Here is a 17,760-nt window from a genome sequence, read left to right as displayed (position 1 = left end):
ATATCTTGTTGAGGATTTTTGCATCCATGTTCATCAGGGAAATTGGTCTCTAGTTCTCCTTTTCAGTGGGGTCTCTGTCTGGTTTTGGAATCAAGGTAATGTTGGCTTCATAGAAAGAGTTTGGAAGTTTTCCTTCCATTTCTATTTTTTTTTTTTTTTTTTGGGACAGTTTCAAGAGAATAGGTGTTAACTCTTCCTTAAATATTTGGTAGAATTTGCCTGGCAAGCCATCTGGCCCTGGACTCTTGTTTTTTGGCAGATTTTTTATTACTAATTCGATTTCCTTACTGGTTATGGGGTCTGTTCAAATTTTCTATTTCTTCCTGTTTCAGTTTTGGTAGTGTATATGTTTCTAGGAATTTGTCCATTTATTCCACATTACCTGTTTTATTGGCATATAATTGCTCATAATATTCTCTTATTATTTTTTTTATTTCTGTTGTGTTGGTTGTGATGTTTCCTCTTTCATTCTTGATTTTATTTATTTGGGTCCTTTCCTTTTTCTTCTTGATCAAACTGGCTAGAGGTTTATCAGTTTTGTTAATTATTTCACAGAACCAGCTTCTGGTTTCATTGATCTGTTCTACTGTGTTTTTTTTTTTTTTTGTTTCGATAGCATTAATTTCTGCTCTAATCTTTATTATTTCCTGTCTTCTACTGGTTTTGGGTTTTATTTGCTGTTCTTTTTCCAGCTCCTTAAAGCATAAGGTTAGGTTGTGTATCTGAGATCTTTCTTCCTTCTTTAGGAAGGCCTGGATTGCTATATATTTTCCTCTTATGATGGCCTTTGCTGCATCCCAGGCATAGCATATGTATATATTTAAGTTTGTGAAATACACAACAGGAGATGGCCATCCCAACATGGAGCTTCAACTTCATTTGTTCATGGGAGGCTTAGGAATTAACATTTCCAGGAGCCATTTCTACATTTTTCAGGGGAAATTTCGCTGATCTGGTCTATTTGGGTTGTATCCATTCCCAGCATAACCTGGATGGCATGGGCAGTAAAGACGGGGATTACACAACCCAGAAGACCACGGTGTCCTGTGTGTTTGTGTGACTTGTAGAGGGTGAGCAGTCCTCACAACAGGGGCCAGGACTCCTAATCTCAAGGTGACACAATACAGGGGCCAGAACTCAGTCAAGAGCAGGCACCAAGATGGAGATCTGTGTCAGTTCATGGGATGTCTTTGCAGCACGATGAATACAGAGGGAGAGGTAGTGTGGACAAGAACGGCCCTGTGCCCTGAGGTCACAGTTGTAGCAGAGAGACTACTTCCGTCATCACATGTGTGACAACATCTGTCCTCAGTATCCCCCAGGCTCATTCCCCTTGCAGCGCTGGCTTTGCTTTTTGACTTGAACATTTGAAACAAGTACCTTCCTCAGGGCCTCTGCACCGACCTGCATTCTGTCTGCTGGGCACGCATTTCCCCCATAATCCCACATCTACCTCTCTTTCCTATCAAGGTCTGTGTTCCAATATCACCTTGTTGCAGAATATGCCCAAATACCCACAAAAATAGAATGCCCTATTTGCTCTGCTTTATGCCTGTTTTTCTTTTCTTCATGTGCTATGCACATATGCACCCCTCACCATCTAAAAAGTTATACAATTCTCTTATATGCTTATATTTTTTCTCTATCATTGTAGGACTTTTTTTCTTTAACACGTTATGCTCATTCCTTAGATAGTGCCTGACACATGGTCAGCACTCAGTGTATATTCCTGAAATTCTTGAAGAACTTCTTAGTAAAACTGTAAAATATGATTCCTTAGGAAAGAAGCTGATTGAAAAAAAACCCACACAGAACATATCAGATATGTCCGAGTGCATTCCTGAAGGGGACCATATCCACATACAGCATATTAAAATGAATTTCTGCACTCCAAACTATAAAAGTACTATTTCAATTCTGTGAGTAATGAAAGTTTGTGTGAAATGTACTCACATTATTTCCTTCTTTCCAAGAAGCCACCTCCACCACATGGAACTGAGCAACAAAACACGAATTTCAGAATTTCTTCTCCTGGGATTTTCAGAGAGACCAGAACTGCAGCCCCTCATATTTGGGCTTTTCCTCTCCATGTACCTGATCACTGTGTTTGGAAACCTGCTCATAATTTTGGCCATCAGCACAGACCCCAACCTCCACACACCCATGTACTTCTTCCTCGCCAACCTGTCCTTCGTAGATATTTGCTTCACCTCCACCACGATTCCGAAGATGCTGGTGAACATCCAGACTCAGAGCAAAGTCATAACTTATGAGGACTGCATCACACAGATTTATTTTCTCATTCTCTTTGCTGTACTGGACGTCTTCCTCCTGAGTGTGATGGCCTATGACAGGTTTGTGGCCATCTGTCACCCCCTGCACTACATGGTCATCATGAACCCCCGGCTCTGTGGGCTGCTGGTTCTGGTGTCCTGGATCATGTGCGTCCTGAATTCCCTGTTACAAAGTTTAATGATGTTGCGGCTATCCTTCTGTACACACTTGCATATCCCCCACTTTTTTTGTGAACTCAATGAGATGCTCCAGCTTGCCTGTTCTGACACCTTTCTTAATAACGTGGTGATGTATCTTGCAGCTGTCCTGCTGGGTGGTGGTCCTTTTGCTGGGATCCTTTACTCTTATTCCAAGATAGTTTCCTCTATACGTGGGATTGCATCAGCTAAGGGCAAGTATAAAACGTTTTCCACCTGTGCGTCTCACCTGTCGGTCGTGTGTTTATTTTACTGTACGATGCTCGGCGTGTACCTCAGCTCTGCTGCTACCCAGAGCTCCCACTCAAGTGCCACAGCCTCGGTGATGTACACGGTGGTCACACCCATGCTGAACCCCTTCATCTACAGCCTGAGGAACAAAGACATAAAGAGTGCTCTGAGAAGAATTGTTGGGGTTCAAGTGATGTAATGGCCAACTGTCTTGGGGTTGGAGATGTGTGCATGATTGCAGGGCAGAGCCTCAGAACCAAGAACTGCTCTTCCTTGAATAGACTTTGGCAGGAGAATCTGCTCCTTCTGTTTTTCTCCTAGAATTTCCACTTGTTTGCTTTCAACTTCTCTATACATTTAAGGAACTCACTTTATCAAGCTTCTTCTCTGTCTGACATACAGTTTCCCCTTTGTCCATTTTCATACATCCCCAGTGTTTTCCACAGCCTTAGAACACAAATGCCTGGAAATTTCTGCATCTAATGGGACAAGTTGGATATCTTAAAATAAAATTTTTTTCAAATGGCTTATCCCACGAGAAGTAAATCTCCCCTAGATTTTCCAAGAACATAATCATGAGTTATAGTCTTCATATGGAAAAAAGCTACACTTGGCCCCTAAGCCTGTTGTATCCACATGACTCCTGAAACAGAATGCTACGGGCACCAGTGACAGTCACAACAAAGTTTATTACAATGAGAGGCAAGGCCGACCGATCCGGACCAACACTCTTGATAAGAGTGCGACCTCGAACAGCCTGGGTACAGAGTTTTTAAAGCCGATCACATCGTTTTATCATTACCTGGGAACAGAACAGAGAAACAGTTGCCAGATGAGTTAGAAACAGTTGCCAGATGAGTTAGAAACAGTTGCCTAATGAGGTGTTTATTTTAGACTTTCTGCCTCGAAGTTGCAACCAGTGGATCTCCTTGACCTTGCCTTTGATGCTCTTTTCTTTGAACTTTTGTTTCCTTCCTTGGTAAAGCCTAATTTACAAGAGTAAAAGCAAGGTGTTATCTTTTGACCTTCAGTGTCAGAACAGAGCTGTTATTTTTCAAGCTAAGCGTTAGCCCTACACTACAATTTAACCCTTACATTTCCCCCTTTTCTTGTCAATGAATCCATCCCTTGATTCATCATTAGGAACTAAGGGGACATAATTGGACCTAATCATCATAATTTTTATTTCACTAACTCGCCTCTTGACATAGTGTACTAACCAATTGATAATGCACGGGGCAATAGTTAACCCGAGAAGTAACAATAGCAGTGGCCCAGCTGTGGCGGTGAGCAGTGATGTGAGCCAGGGGGACCAAGAGAGTAAAGTCTGATACCAATTATTGCTGGCCTCCCTGGCACGTTCCCTGGTCCTAAGATTATCCCTGACCAAACTGAGAGTGTCTCGGATTACTCTGGAATTGTTCGCATAAACACAGCACGTTTCTCCGAGGACCACGCAGAGGCCCCCTTCCTTCATGAAGAGTAAATCAAGTCCTCTTCTGTTTTGTAATACAACCTCGGCCCCCTTCCTTCATGAAGAGTAAATCAAGTCCTCTTCTGTTTTGTAATACGACTTTGGCTGAAGAGTCTACTTGGTGTTCCAGCCGAGAAATTGAAGTTTCCAAGCAGCCTAGGTCTCGGTCCACTTGCTTGCTTACAGTTTTGTAATTTCGGTCCCCCACAATGAGTCCAGCAGTTCCAATAGCTGTGGATCCCACAATTCCCAGTCCCACTAGGAGTGAAATGAGGACTGGTGCTGCCCTTTTTACCCTGGAACGTCCTTCGAATAGACATAAGTGCTCTTTCCCTGCTTCTCAGCTATATAGGTATATTTGTGGGAGAATATGAACTAAGATACAAATCTCTTGGGTGCCGACCCCGAGGTATGCAGCTGCAATGCAGGGGGTAATTCCTGATGAGCAAGCAAACCAGGCTCCAGGAAGGGCTCGGTATGCTATATTTTGGGCGCTAGCAGTATCTGAACTAGTTGGAATAGACACTTCTGCACAAGAGTTTTTGTAAGGCGAGCTCTGCCAATTATATTCTTGGGACGCTATACACCAACCCTGCCCTTGGAGGTCTCCTAGGGTTAAAATTGGTCGTGAACCCCAAGGGCACAATGTCGTGCTTGGATTTAGCAATTTCACGACCTGCTTTTCTGTGTCTTGTCCAATGCTAGCGTTTGTAGCCACTCTCGCGTAATATGGGGGTTTAGGGTTTAAACACAGCCAACAATCTTGTACAGTCTCGGCGTGAGATGAATTTAGCCAAGCATACGTAGAATCTACTCCATCTAGCCAATGTGTCTCAGGGGTGAGCAGGTTCTGGATATGACCTGTAGTTGGTAATTCCGACTTTGTGGGGACACCCGATTGCAGGGTAGGTTGGGAAGGGACAGTCGGAAAGAGTGGGGGGTGTAAAATCATATCCTTGTTTGGCCCTACCGGATTGGGTGGAGTTTTTCTTTTAACCCTTTGTATAGTAAAGGAAATGCCCTTGTCAACTCCTGGAGCATACATCCTGAGACCCCAAGTGTGTCCAGTGTCCCAGGAAGAGGAAAAGGTACTGGGACTAGAAACCTTTTTTAAACATATTTTTGTTGGGTTACATTTTCCTTGAGTCTTACATTTGGGATCTGGAGTTCTAAGGAGGGTGATTAAGGGATCATGGCCCTGTCCTGCCAGCCAGGGGGCCAGCGTTTCACAACCCCATTTTGCACAATGGTATTGGCCTTTTCCTTCACATTCCACCTTTCTATTTGCATGCCAACTGTATAACCCTGGTATGTTAGCCAATTTTTGTTCTTGATCCCTGTGTCCATATCCATAGGCAACCATATAGGGGCTTTCGGGGACCGGAGGAGCAAAGCCCGTTGGCTGTTTATAATTAGTAACTAAAGTTCCCCATGAGTCCCCCACCAAGTCGCATAAATCAAACAAAAAAAAAACAAGGCACAGTGGAAGAGGTATTAGATGCTATCACCTTCCCCGTGACAGTGTCCCTGAGTTCCCATTGGTATGGCCAAAAAGATAGGGGATGCAATTCCATACAGTCCCCCACACTTAACACCATACAAACCCAGAAAATTATTATTATGCCCGCATCAGTCTTAGCTTTAAAGGATCCTCTGGGTGCCTTTGAACCTTCCTTTGCTGTTTGTTATCTGGTTCTGTATCAGTCTGGGTTGTTCCCGCCTTCACGCAATTTTTCTTGACCTGAGAGTGATGAATCCAGGTTCGGACACCGTCTATCTTCACGGCCGTGGGTGTAGTCCGAATCATGGTGTGTGGTCCTTTCCAGCGCGGCTCCAGGGTTTTAGGCTCATGCCTTTTGACCCAGACTAAGTCTCCTGGTTGAAAGGGGTAGGGAAGAACAGGAGGATGAGCGAAGGCTTCTCTCAAGGCCCTGGTTATTTCCTTTTGTACATGTTGCAGGGCCATGAGCGAAGCCAGCAAATGGTCCCGTTCCAACTGTTCCATTACGTTGTCTCCTAGCCTCGGCAGGATAGGTGGAGGTCTGCCGAATAAAATTTCATAAGGGGAAAATCCCTTGACAAATGGAGTACAACACGCTCGCAAAAGGGCAAAAGGCAGGACATCAACCCAATTTTCGCCTGTCTCAAGGGACAATTTGGTTAAGGTCTCTTTTAGGGTCCGAGTCATCCTTTCTACTTGACCTGAGCCCAGGGGTCTATATGTACAATGTAATTTCCAATCTATTCCCGATGCCTGGGCTAGACCCTGGGACACCTGCGCCGTGAAGGCCGGGCCATTGTCTGATCCTGTGCTCAGAGGCAGCCCGAATCTAAGAATTATTTCATTTAATAATTTCTTAACTGTCGCCTGAGCCGTTTCTGATTTAGTGGGGAACGCCTCGACCCACCCGGAGAAGGTGTCTACAAAAACAAGCAAGTATTTATATCCATATTTCCCTGGTTTAATCTCAGTAAAATCTACTTCCCAAAAGCGGCCTGGCTCAATTCCTCTATCTCTTTTAGCTTCTGAAACCTTCCTATTTGCACCCTGATTTACTTGGGCGCAGCTTACACATCTTTCAACCACCTCTTCGATCTCTTTTCCCAGCCCTTGCGCCCTGAACTTTCTCCGCACTAATTCCGCCATCCTCGTTTTTCCCAGATGAGTCCCTTGGTGGAGCTGACCCACCATGGGCCGCCCGAGTGCCGCAGGTAAGAGGATCTTACCTTCAGGATCCTGAAACCACTTTTGTCCCGGCATCTTACTTCCCCCCTTCTCTGGAAATCCACTCCAAATCTTTAGGAGTGTAATTGGGTCTGGTGGAAGCAAGGGCTCGGTCAAGATCGGTAGCTCCAAGGCATTTTCACTTTTAGTTGGGGCAGCTTCTCGGGCTGCTGCATGAGCTCGGCAGTTTCCGACTGCCTGTAGGGAGTTGCCTTTTTGATGTCCTGGGCAGTGAATGATTGCCAGCCGTGCAGGTTCCCAGATGGCTGCTAGAAGATCTAAAATTTCAGCTTTATTTTTGATAGCCTTGCCTTCTGCTGTGAGGAGACCGCGCTCTTGATAAAGGGATCCGTGTACATGCGCGGTTGCAAAAGCACAGCAGCTGTCCGTATGAATGTTAACTGATTTGTTTCTTCCGAGTTTTAGGGCTTTTGTTAGTGCGATGAGCTCTGTGCATTGGGCTGGGGGGGAAGGGTCTGTTGCCATAAAATTTCACAGTCTGTCGTCACCGCAGCGCCGGCTCGCCTTTGCCCTCGAAATACAAAACTACTGCTGTCTGAAAACATGCTGATATCAGGGTCCTGTAAGGGAACGTCCGTAAGATCAGAGCGGAGGGACGAGATCGCTGCCAACGTTTGTGGGCAAGAGTACAGAGGGGGATTCTGTCCTTCGGGCAGCAAAGTGGCTGGGTTTAAGGTTGTGGGGGCACAAAAACGTACTGGTCGAGTAGCAATGCTTGATATTGGGTAATCCGAGCATTTGACAGACACCGCGCTGGGGGAGCCCGCAGTAAAGTTTCCACTTCATGGGGCCCTGTGGTTTACAATTTAACCCTTACAAGCCCTCTCCATAATTTTATTGTAGATGAACATACAAACCAAAGTTTTCACCTTGTGTCTGTCAATCTTTTTACATCACAACCTAAGCATTCCTACTGATGATGTGGACTCTAACAGTGTTCCCTTTAAGCCTCTGGCTATTGACACCACAATGCTCTGGCTAGGAAAGCCCCGGCACTCACCCGTGCCCATGTGCTTGTGGACATTCCCAGAGCTTATGCTGTGACTCACTGGCCCTCGGGTTCTTATTGTCATCAGAAGACACACCTCGGCACCACCATCAGAGAACTCTAAAAAAGCAATGCCTCTTACTCACAGATCCCGGAGGGCACATGGGATGACCAAAGGCCATTTGGAGAGGTCTGAGAAAGGGAGACAGAGATTGACAGACACTGGGAGCACCGCTGAGGGATCTGGCTTTATTGAGGACCAGGGCCAGAGTGGCTAGGGGGTTGCGGGTTCACACCTTATTGGACAGTTTTATAGGAGCAGATTTCAGCAGCTGAAGGGGAAAAGCAAGGTCACTCAAGGGCAGTTACATTAGTTACCCAGGGCTTTGTCAACAGGAACTTCCTGGCTGGGGCGGTCTGAGTGCTAATTTGGTAATTGTGTCATACACCTGACAGTATGTTTGTTCAACATGGTTGTTTTCAAATGGATGTCCCAGAAATCCAAAGCTTAATTTCAGGCATTTACATTATAATCAAGAGCTTAATGTCAGGCACTTACTCTAAAAAACATGCTACTGTATTTCCTAATCGGTCTCCTGTTTTTTCTCTGTTATTCAGCGCGGTGTCCAGGAAGCCTACCATAGCCCAAGACAAAACTTGTTCAGCATAATATATCTCCCAGTGGAGTCTATATGGAAAGACAAACTTAAATAAGTTGATCAACCGGATATATTCTTAGTGTCAGGACGACCATAAATATGAGGAGGCAAAATTTCAAAACACTATCTGTTACTACACAAATATCTTTCTTTATTTCTTTCCTTCTTTCCTTCTTTCTTTCTTTCTTTCTTTCTTTCTTTCTTTCTTTCTTTCAACAGTTGATCCTGTGCATCTATTTATTGAAGCATAGAACATTTGTGTCCACAGCTGAAGGGACTTAGTTTTTGAGGTGAAGGTTTTGCTCAGTGTCCTCTATGCTTTATCATGGAATTTTCTTCCTGTTTCTACTTGAGAACTTCCAGTGCTACCTGCTAATATGACACTTCCTGGTATTATACATAAAATAACTCGCTTTTCTTAATTTTTGTCACAAATGCTAAGGGTTGGCAAAGGAACAGTATCAGCCCCATCCATTTCATACCTCTGTCTTGCTCTGAAATCTCTCCCACCTGCATGACCAGAGGATGCTTCACACGAGAGCTGTATGTCCTGCTGGCATGTGGTTCAGGGTCCCCAGGTCTTCTGCACAAACGTGCATGTCCTACAAACTCTCCCCGTTACCTTGAGGGGAGCCTACATATAGTCACTTGTTCATCAAGTCACGAGAAATAGACTTGAACCACAGAAGGATGACAACCACTCTCCTCAATTGTTGGACCATATGCCACAAATAAAAAGCAGCACATGTCTGATCACCTCAAGTCTGTTTGCTGGGGTGATTGTGTCAGCCAGGTGTTGCTGTATAACAAACAGGCTGTTCTTATCAAACAGGATATCATAATGATGTGGGGATGCCGAGCACAATGATGAAGAAAGAATTCTTGAGACTTTTTATGATGCAAAAAGGTGCGTTTATTAGAGCTTGGAGATAGGACCCATGGGCAGAAAGAGCTACACTGGGATTGTAAAGAATGACTGATCATATACTTTTAAGTTTATGGAGGAGGGGAGTAGAGATAGCACGTTTCTAAGGAATTCCTTTATGCTGAAAGTGAGGTTTACAGGGCCATGGAGGTTTGGCTCTTGTCAAGATAAGGTTGCTTTTCTCGTCTAGTAAAACATCAACATTAACGCAGCCTCGAGTTCCTGGAGGTGACTCAGGGACTTGTCAGTGGGCTGCAAGTTGTAAGGACACTGATGTTTAGCTACATTTCTCTTGCTTTTGTTCTCCTCATCGATGATAGCTTTAGCATCAAATGGCATCATATCGGGAAACACTTCTTTCTTTGTCTTTTTAACATTTATTTATTTTTTTGAGACAGAGAGACAGAGCGCAAGTGGGGGAGGGGCAGAGACACAGAATCTGAAGCAGGCTCCAGGCTCTGAGCTGTCAGCACAGAGCCTGATGCAGGGCTTGAACCCTCAAGCCGTGAGATGATGACCTGAGCCGAAGTCAGACGTTTAAGGGACTGAGCCACCCAGGAGCTCTGGGAAGCATTTCTAATCTCTGCTGGGCTCCTCATGCATCTGTGGTCTGGTACGAATCTCTCTGTTGTGTTTCTAGGGCTCATCCCTGATGCTGTGTGTGGTTGTAGTGCTCTACTGCCTCAGCCAATTTATGGTCTTATTACTACATTTCTATGTGCAGGGTATTCTTCTATTGCTAAATAAAATGAATTATCATGTGAATTCTTTGCATTGAATCCCAGTGTTCCTACACCCGTATGTAACATTGGTTTTCTTTCCCTGGTGGAAGGGCTCTCTCCCAAACCTGTAAGGAGAGTCATCTATCTGTGCTCTCTATCCAACCCTCAGCCTGTACCATAGATATGTGCCCATTTAATTAAATCACCAGAGTATAATTACACACAACACACCACATATTTAAAGGGTACAGTTGGATGAATTAAACGAGCTACACGAAAATTCATAGCACATAGTGCAAGTTTCCATTTGTGTATAATTTAAGCTTTAACTGCTTTGGTAGGTAATTCTTAAGATTATAAACTCCCTAAGCCTCTCTTTCCTTATTTCTGAAGGCAGAGTGGATGCTCAACATAACTTCCAGTGAAATGTAAGGAAAGAATGAAATGCATGGATATACATTTTTTACTCCAAGGAAACCATTCAAGTGTAGTGGTTGTGTCTTATGTGTGTGTGTGTGTGTGTGTGTGTGTGTGTGTGTGTTTGCACACATTTTTCTTTCTTATAATGTGTACACACACAGATGATTTATGATTTCATCTTTATGTTGAAAGACTTGAGAGAAAGTTGGAGAGGATAGTACTGAAAAGAACGAATGGTTGAATCAGCCTAAAATAAAAAGAAGCAGAGATAAAGACACAAAACTTTAAATTACAATGGGTGAACTTAATTTTTGTTTTTAAATTTATGTATTTAAATTAAAGTTAGTTCACATACAGTTTACTATGGGTTTTAGGCATAGGCCCAGTGATTCATCGCTTACTTTGACACCCAGTGTTCTTCCCAAGTGCCCTCCTTAATGCCCTTCACCCATTTAGCCCATCCCCCCCCCCACACACCTCCTCTCCAGCATTCCTGAATTTGTTCTCTTTATTTAAGAGTCTCTTAAGGTTTGCCTTTCTCTGTTTTTATTTTATTTTTCCTTCCATTCCCCTGTGTTCACCTGTTTTGTTTCTTAAATTCCACATATGAGCAAAACCATGACATTTGTCTTTCTCTGACTGACTTATTTCACTGAATATAATACCATCGAGTTCCATCCACATTGTTGCAAAAAGATCTCATTCTTTTTGATGGCTGACTAATATTCCATTGTAGGGATATATCACATATTCTTTATCCGTTAAAGGGCACCTGAACCCCAATGTTTATAGCAGCACTATCAACAATAGCCAAACTATGGAAGGAACCCAAATGTCCATTGACTGATGAATGGATAAAAAAGATGTCAGTGACCCTAATTTTGATCATGAGTTCCTTTCCTATCTTGTTGCCTCAAAGACATTATAGTCAGACCACACTCACATTTATGCCCATAGGAATTCACTCTACCACCTGCTGGGCAGAATATCTCCAAATTGTTTTAATTTTTTTTCTACATATTGTGGGGTTTTTAAAATATAATTTATTGTCAAATTGGCTCTTATACAGTGTGTAAAGTGTGCTCTTGGTTTTGGGGGTAGATTCCCATGGTTCATTGCTTACCTCGTATTGTGGGTTGTTAAACTGTAAATTGCCCTTGACCAAGGGAAGCTAATGAGTGAATTGAGAGGCTTAAAGTTGGTTGTCTCAAATAATTTTACTATGTTCATATGAGATTCCTATTGCTGCTGTAAAATATCCCCACACCAGCTGCTTGAAACAAACACATACAGGCTCTTACACTTCTGGAGTCAGAGGCTTGGAAGGAGTCTCAGGGCTAATAGCAAGAAGTCTGCAGGGTTCAGTTCCTTCTGGAGGCTCAGGGGAGAATCTATTGCAGTCTCTGTGGCTGGCCACCTCTTCCTCCACCTTCAGGGCCAGCAGGGTAGCATTTTCAAAGTCTTTCTGACACCAACTCTTTTGTCTCCTTCCTTAACAATTGGGGGACCGTCAGGATTACCTTAGGCTCACGTGGATAATCACAACTAATATTTTTATCTCAATGGCAGATGACTAGCAGTCCTGTTCAATTTGCCACCTAAATCCTTCTTTGCTATAAAAAATATTTTAAAGGTACTGGGGATTTGGAGGTGGGCATATTTGGAGTGTTGTATTCTGCCCACTACAAAGTATTTTTCTCTAAGTATATTATTTTGATCACTTACAAAAGCAATAAACACAGAATTTATGCAGCTTAATGAATGAGCAAATACTGTATTCCTTCAAAATCACATCATGCAATGACAATATTCAGTGCAGAAGACTTAAAGTTACCTACACTTATCTCTAACACAGGACCACCTCCTTGCTAATCAGAGTGTTCCACATACGATAGTGTCCTACCTATATCACCTAGGAACTTGTAGAAATGCAGATTCTCTGGGCCACTCAGGATGTGTTATCAGATTCTGCATTTGTAGTGGGATCTGTGTGGATTCACAGGCACATTGAAGTTGGAGAAATGCTGGTCTATTTGGGTTTCTACCTTTTGTGGTTGACATTTGTGGCAGGATAGTAATATTTTGGGGTGCTTCCCTTTTCCTTGTATGTGTTTGGCAGCTTCCCTTCAGACTTTGACAGGTATCCTCAGGGGAAAATGCATTTCTGGCTGAGAACCACTGCCCCAGTGTTTGAGAACTAGAAGCATCCTGACAGAATCAAACTTAAGAGACACCTCATGCTCAGATATTAAATTCGGACAGATGACCAGATACCACCAAGCACCATTTCTACCATGCAAAGTGGACTTTTAGGCTTCTGGGTGAAAAAGACATTTCCAGGACCAGATGGCTTCCCAGGAGAATTCTACCAACATCTGAAGAAGAGGTAATACTTATTCTTTTGAAGCTGTGTCAAAAAAAAATAGAAATGGAAGGAAGACTTCCAACTTCATTCTCTGAAGTCAACATTACCTTGATTCTAAAACTAGAGAAAGACCCCACTAAAATGGAGAATTACAGACTAATCTTTCTGATGAACATGGGTACAAAATTATCAACAAGATAGTAGCAAACCAAATCCAACAATACATTAAAAGAATTATTCACCACAATCAAGTGGGATATTCCTGGGCTCTTTGGGTGGTTTGGTATCCTCAAATCAATCAATGTGATACACCACATTAATAAAAGGATAAGAGCCACATGATCCTCTCAATAGATGCTGATAAAAACCCTCAAGAAAGTAAGGATAGAAGGAACACACCTCAAGATCATAAAGGCCATGTACAAAAGACCCAGAACTAATATCACCCTCAATGGGGAAAAAGTTAGAGTTCTCTACCTAAGGTCAGGAACAGGACAGGGATGTCTACTCTCATCACGTTTGTTCAACATAGTGTTGGAAGACCTAGCCTCGGCAATCAGACAACAAAAATAAATAAGAGGCATCCAGATTGGCAAGGAAGAAGTCAAACTTTCACTTTTTGTTGATGGCCTGATACTCTACGTGGAAAACCTGAAAGGTTCCACCAAAAATTGCTAGAACTGATGCATGAAGTCAGCAAAGATGCAGGATATAAAAATTAACATATAGAAATCGGTTGCAATTCTATGCACCAATAATGAAGCAACAGAAAAAGAAATTAAGAAATGAACCCTATTTACAATTGCACCAAAACCCATAAAATACCTAGGAATAAACTTAATAAAGCGGTACAAAAAAACTGTACACTGAAAACTATAGTAAGCTTATGAAAGAAATTGAAGAAGACACAAAAGTATAAAATATTCCATGTTCATGGATTGGAAAATATTGTTAAAATGTTGATAGTACCAAAAACAATGTATACATTCAATGCAAGTGCTATCAAAATAACACCAGCATTCTTCACGGAGCTAGAACAAACAATTCTAAAATTTGCATGCAACCAGAAACGACCACAAATAGCCAAAGCAATTGTGAAAAAGAAAATCAGAGCTGGAGACTTCACAATTCTGGACTTCAAGCTGTATAACAAAGCTGAAATCATCAAGACAGTATGGTACTGGCACAAACACAGACACATAGATCAATGGAACAGAATAGAGAACCCAGAAATGGACCCACAAATGCATGGCCAACTAATTTTTGACAAAGTAGGAAACAGTATCCAATGGAATAAAGACAGTCTCTTCAGCAAATGGTGCTGGGAAAACTGGACAACAACGTGAAGAAGAATGAACCTGGACCACTTTCTTACACCATACACAGAAATAAACTCAAAATGGATGAAAGACCTAAATGTGAGATAGGAAACTATTAAAATCCTACAGGACCAAACAGGCAACAACCTCTTTTACCTTGGCTGCAGCAACTTCTTACTAGACACGTTTCCGAAAGCAAGGTATAGAAGGGCAAAAATGAACTATTGGTACTTTATCAAGATAAAAATCTTCTGCACAGCAAAGGAAACAATCAACAAAACTAAAAGTCAACTGATGGAATGGGAGAAGATATTTGCAAATGACATATTGGATAAAGGGTTAGCATCGAAAATCTATGAAGAAATTCTCAACCTCAACACACAAAAACCAAATAATCCAGTGAAGAAATGGGCAAAAGACGTGAACAGACACTTTTCCTAAGAAGACATCCCAACGGCTAACAGACACATGAAAAGATTCTCATCACTCATCATTAGGGAAATACAAATGAAAACCACAATGAGACACCACCTCACACCTGTCAGAATGGGTAAAATGAACAACTCAAACAACAACAGATGTTGGCTAGGATGCAGAGAGAGAGGAACCCTTTTTCATGGCTGGTGGGAATGCAAACTGATGCAAGCACTCTGGAGAAGAGTATGCAGGTTCCTCAAAAATAAAAAATGGAGTTACCCTACAACTCAGCAATTGCACTACTAGGTATTTATCCAAAGGATACAAAAATGTTGATTCCAAGGGACACATGCATCCCAATGTTTATAGCAGCACTATCAACAACAGCCAAATTATGGAGAGAGCCTAAATATCAATCACCTGATGAATGTATAAAGAAGATGTGGTATATATATTATATTATATTTATTATATTATTATATTATATTATATTATATTATATTATATTATATTATATTATATATAATGTAATATTGCTCAACAATAAAAAAGAATGAAATCTTACCATTTGCAACAATGTGGATAGAACTAGAATGTATTACGCTATGCGAAATAAGTCAGTCAGAGAAAGATAAATATATCATTTCACTCATATGTAGAGTTAAAAAACAAAACAGATGAACATAAAGAGGGGAGAAAAAAAAGAATAAAATAGAGAGGGAGGCAAACCATAAGAGAGTCTTAACGTGAACAAACAGGGTTGCTGCAGAGGAGGGCAGAGGAATGGGCTAAATGGGTGATGGGCAATAAGGAGGATACCTGTTGGGATGAGCACTGGGTGTTCAAGGCAAATGATGAATCACTGGGTTCTACTGTTGAAACCAATACTACACTGTATGTTAACTAACTGAATTCACATAAATAAAAAAATTTTAAGGGGTAACAAAAACCTTGGGTACTACATTCTTTGGCTTCGTGATAGTTTCACCAAAACCATTAGGAATTTCATAGTTAGACCACAATTTAAGAGTCATCATTTACTCCCTCATGGTGAAGTATTTATTAACTATAAGAGATACATTTAGATTTTCTGCAGCATAGACTAGCTTAGCACACTAAAGGGATTCTATGGTTTAATTTTTACAAAAGTATAATCTATTATGTAGTACTTTCATGAGCTGTATTTGCTATTGTAGAAATGGGCTCAGAGGAATTCAATGTTGTGCTCAAAGGCACAAACCAATCAGCATGTAGTCTTAATTGGAATGATGTCGGGATGTTTCCGGTTCTAAAACTCTGGGAAGTGGTTCCCAACCAGAGTTGCTCTTGGGATTTCTGTCCATGTCTGAAGAGGTGCTTCTGAATACCATCAGCCACAGGACAGCACCCGACAAAAATAGTTATCCAGCTCCAAGGGTCAATGGCGAGAAGGTGAGGAAACCTGTTCCACACTAAGGTTTCTCCACTTCACTGTGCACACAATTCACCAGGGATTGTAGTTGAAACGCAAATTCTGATTCCTCAGGTCTCCAGGGGCCCCGAGGACACTGCTTCTCTAACAAGCTCCCTGGTGGGTTTGATGCCGCTGGTCCTGGATGTGGAGCCCAGACTGAGAGCAAAGCTGTGGTCCCTTGTTAGGAGAAATTTAAGTTAGAATTAAAGTTGTTAAGATGGCAGTACTACCCAAAGATCTACAGATTCAATGATAATTTGAAAATAACAAAAATGGGGTATTCTTGGAAAACATTTTTAAAACCATCCTAAAATTAAATAAAAAATCTTCCAAGCATGAGCACAGGATGTCATCCCATTTATTTATGTATTCTTTAATTTCTTTCAGGACCATTTTATTGTTTTTATTTATAAGTCTTTTGACAGCAATAAGTAACCAATCATTCACCCCAGCGAATAAATCCCCTTAAACACTGCCACTGCTATTCCATACTTGATTGAGAGATGTACAGCTTGAGAAGAAATGTAGAGCGTAGTAATACAAAGGAGAGTTTAAAATTTGCTTTATCATAGTCGAGGTCATCTTTGACTCCAAGGCTGTACATATTAAATCATTCTACTTATTTGAATTTCTGTTTCCGTGTAGACTCCACTAGTAGACAAGTTTTTGATAATCAGTTTTGCCAGTGACTAATGTAAGCACTGGGGACATAGAGCCTGAGAAGAGAACAAGATCCTAATTTGGAGAAAAAAGCTAATGGCCTACTATAAAACACACTGGTATGTTCATCAGGAAAAATAGTTAAGGCAGTGATAAAGGAATGACAGACTCAAAATGAAAAACTGTGGTCCCAGAGTTAGAATAGAATAGAATAGAATAGAGAATAGAATAGAATACAGAATAGTAGAGAATAGAATAGAATAGAATAGAATAGAATAGAAATGGCCTATTTGCCAAATTGAATTTATTCTAACAGAGAGATAACAAATGACTATTCTTTTAGTAAAACTAAAAACATTATGTGGAGTGATTTTGTCATTGGTGAAGAAATTATTATTTTTTCCTTAAAAATTTTTTAATGTTTTTTTAAATTTTTTTGAAGGAGAGAGACAGAGACAAAACACGAGTGGGGGGGACAGAGACAAAGGGAGAGACACAAATCTGAAACAGGCTCCAGGCTCTGAGCTATCAGCACAGAGCCCAATGTGGGGCTCGAACTCGGGCACCAGGAACCTGAGCCGAAGTCAGATGCTTAACCAACTGAGCCACCCAGGTGCCCCTGTGAAGAAATTATTCTTAAGAAATCCAGGCAGATCCATGAGACAAATGAGAACTCCTAATTTTCTCATATCACAGCTTGCGAATCAATTTAGAAATAAAAGAAAAAGATGAAGGGAAAAAGGTTGGATCACAGAGAGGGAAAAACTTAATACAATGAGGAACTAAATTGTACTGAGTGGTTGAAAAAATAAAAATTCCAGGAAATAAATGAGAGACACAAACTCTATGTCTACAATCTGCTTAAAAATACAAAACACAATTTCTGACG

The 17,760-nt window shown here is 41.6% G+C and overlaps 1 protein-coding gene across 1 annotated transcript; it reads left to right on the top strand.

Moving 5' to 3' along the window:
• The first annotated feature begins 1,926 nt into the window (after positions 1 to 1,926).
• On the top strand, positions 1,927 to 2,922 carry LOC132679749 (olfactory receptor-like protein OLF4). The gene has a single exon (XM_060633579.3). It carries the CDS (start codon positions 1,927 to 1,929, stop codon positions 2,920 to 2,922), a length of 996 nt encoding a protein of 331 aa, XP_060489562.3.
• The last annotated feature ends 14,838 nt before the right edge of the window (positions 2,923 to 17,760 follow it).

This window comes from Panthera onca, chromosome A2 (genome assembly GCF_046562875.1).
Source record: "Panthera onca isolate mPanOnc1 chromosome A2, mPanOnc1 haplotype 2, whole genome shotgun sequence".
In the NCBI taxonomy this organism is placed as follows: domain Eukaryota; kingdom Metazoa; phylum Chordata; class Mammalia; order Carnivora; family Felidae; genus Panthera; species Panthera onca.
Note: the sequence above shows the minus strand (reverse complement) of the source record. Positions and strands in the feature narration are given on the sequence as shown.

Bases quoted from the DNA above. Each gene is read 5' to 3' on its own strand.
- LOC132679749 (XM_060633579.3), top strand. From the start codon at position 1,927: ATGAAAGTTTGTGTGAAATGTACTCACATTATTTCCTTCTTTCCAAGA.